At 35.6% G+C, this 2,807-nt stretch overlaps 1 protein-coding gene across 1 annotated transcript in view; it reads right to left on the bottom strand.

Annotated features, from left to right (window-relative positions):
- The window catches only part of PIK3C2A (phosphatidylinositol-4-phosphate 3-kinase, catalytic subunit type 2 alpha), a 95,471-nt gene that overhangs the window by 6,147 nt on the left and 86,517 nt on the right, over positions 1 to 2,807 (bottom strand). Inside the window, exons 26-27 of the mRNA XM_012654351.1 lie at positions 2,665 to 2,774; positions 602 to 809 (exon numbers count right to left, since the gene is read on the bottom strand). Coding sequence (XP_012509805.1) covers positions 602 to 809; positions 2,665 to 2,774 — 318 coding nt within the window. The remainder of the gene's footprint in view (positions 1 to 601; positions 810 to 2,664; positions 2,775 to 2,807) is intronic.

Here is a 2,807-nt window from a genome sequence, read left to right as displayed (position 1 = left end):
TGAAAATTAATAGTGAAATAGCTTTCTAAAATCTATGAATTTGTCAAAAAATTTAAAAACTGACAGTGCTGGAAAGTATTATCCAACAAAAATATTAGCATAATGGTAAAAAATAACGGCAAGAAAAATGATATTATGATAGTCTCGAGGGGGAAAAAGCACACGGAAGATCCTGTTTTTGTTCAAAAACAAATTGCATGTTATAATATATTATCCAGAGAGTAAAATAGGAACTTCGATTTTTTACTTTGTATACTTCTGTATTTGTTGAATTTGTTACAATGAGCAAGCTTTCCTTTGAAATTAAGGAAAAATTGAAGATAAGGAATGTGACAAGCAGAATAGCACCACCCTTTTAGCCTTGTCTCTGAAAGGAAGAATATCATTTGATCCTCATAGGTTTGAGGCAAATTTAGCAAGAAATAAATACCCTCCAAAATTAGAGATACTTCAAGTACATCTGCTTTTTGTTGGAGCATCCAAGGAAGAAACAAGCATGAATGGAACCAATGCTCAGAACTTTAGCAGGGTCACCGAAGGAAGTAGAAAGGACAACAGTAATACATGCACAATTGTCTACAAATACTGAAACCAAACTTACATAATGTTTATCTGGGTTGTATTTCTTATGATATGTGAAAACGGAGACTTCCTTGATGCGACCATCTTGTCTAAAGGAGTATGTTTTGGGTGAAAATGAAAGGATGGGCTCATCATTAGAAGGAAGACCAGAAAAACGAAGCTGAGCAAGGTTGTGAATGAAGAAGTTAAACTTTGTGGCGATGCTTCCCAAACTTGACTCAATCAGCCTACAAAATAATCAGAAAACTTGTTAATAGTAGATGTTCACAAGAACACATGGCAAATTCTTTCAACATAATAAAAGATGAAAAACACTTTCGTTCCTTTTAAAATATTAAGCAGATTCTCACTTTGCCAAGAATTCTTTTTGTTCTATAAGCCAAACACTTTAAATATAACTCACCCCAACAAAAAAATTTAGCCTAAAAAAGAAATGATGCTTGGTTTTCTTGAGCCCTGTCGGGTGCAAGACTAATTAAAGAGCTATTAGGGATAGGAGATAACTGACATAATGCTAAAAAGATGACTTCATTATTCTATTATATTACCCTATAATAAAGGGGGAAAGTGACAACTAAACAGGTATGAAAGAAAGCATTTAAGGTAATCCAAATTTTAGAAAATTCTCTTCTCTCAAATAGTAGAATTTGGTGTCAGACTCCTTGAGGTAATCATAATTTCACTCAGTTGGGAAAAAAAGTTTTGATACGATGGGTAGTTTGGAAGGTAGGCCTAGATAGAATTTTTGACAAGCAAAGGAAACAAGAAGTCTCAGGAACAGGGTTAAGGAAGCCAGAAAGATGAAGGAGATTCATAAAGAGAAAAAGTGAGAGAACCTCAAACACAGGTTTTTGCCTTGCTATGGACTGAATGTTTGTGTTCCCTCAAATTCATATGTTGAAGCCTCCATCCCCAATGTGACTGTGTTTGGACACAGGGCTTTTATGAAGGTAATAAATAAGGTTAAATGAGGTCATAAATAGTAGAGCCCTGATCCAACAAGGGTGTCCTATAAGAAGAGATGAGGCAACCCACTCTTTCTCTCTATGTGAGGACACAGTGAGAAGGCAGCCATCTGTGATCTAGTAAGGGAGCCCTTGCCAGGAACCTAATTGGTTGGCACCCGGATGTTGGACTTCCAAGCCTGCAGAACTGTGAGAAAATAAATTTCTGTTGGTTAAGCCACGCAGTCTATAGTATTTTGTTAAGGAAGTCCAAGCAGGCAGATGAATATATGCCTGCTTTGTAGTTTTGCCCAGGGGAGCCAATGAATCTTTTAAAAAACAAAACGAAAGAAAACCCATCAATACCTAAATTGTCAGGATTAGTTTGGAAGGCTATAGAAAAGTCAGCTTCCTTCAATTCATTTCAGCCCAGACTCTTGAGACTAGGGAAGTCCAGTCCAATGTTTTATACCTCTTCTCCACTGAGAGGAAGAAGGCAAGAGAAAAAGGAGAGAAAAGAAAATGAGCTCATGTGTCCCTCCCTGTTGTGGTATTATGATGATGTGGCAGCAGTAGTCAGTGACCAACCTGATCAGCAGACCTTTAGAGCATATTTGCTAGGAAGATGTTTCTAAAACAATAACAACAAAGTCAAATGCCAATCATTGGTACATGTGTTTCAAGTACTATGTCATAACAGTTTACTGCTGCAGTGACCCAGAGTTTGCTGTTTTAAGCACTTAGGGTATCCATGAAAACTATCATGGCAAAATCCTGAAAAATAGATCAGTACATACAGCATTTTAGAAACAAACCTTAAAGAGATACATGGCACTGTAGAAAACATGTTTCTCAGAAACAGTTCAAAAATAGAGTTTTTACCACCGAAATCGTATATGAAATAAACCTTGAGAGCATATATCTTCTGGGAAATAAATGTATTTTTTAAAGTGTTATTGCAAATCCTCTAAATTTTTTCAGTAAATAAACTTTTGACAACCTACTATTGGCTAATATTGTGAATGATAATTTTTCCTGTAAATCGGAATTTTGATATGTAGAATTTGTTTAAATGAAGGTAAAACAAATCAAAGCCAAATAGTATGTGGTTTCTCCAATATACTTAATTATGCCTTACCTAGTAAAGAAAATGGTAGCTTCTGCATCTGTAGTTTGGGGTTGAAGTGCATCTCTAACATACTTCAGATCTTGAATACTTGTAAGTTCTGGTAACCCTGAAGGAATCATCTGTAGAAGGAAAAAAAAAGTTTTGTGGGTTAT

The sequence above is a fragment of the Propithecus coquereli genome, unplaced genomic scaffold (genome assembly GCF_000956105.1).
Source record: "Propithecus coquereli isolate 6110/MARCELLA unplaced genomic scaffold, Pcoq_1.0 Scaffold44, whole genome shotgun sequence".
Classification (NCBI taxonomy): domain Eukaryota; kingdom Metazoa; phylum Chordata; class Mammalia; order Primates; family Indriidae; genus Propithecus; species Propithecus coquereli.
This window is presented reverse-complemented; position numbering and strand designations above follow the sequence as displayed.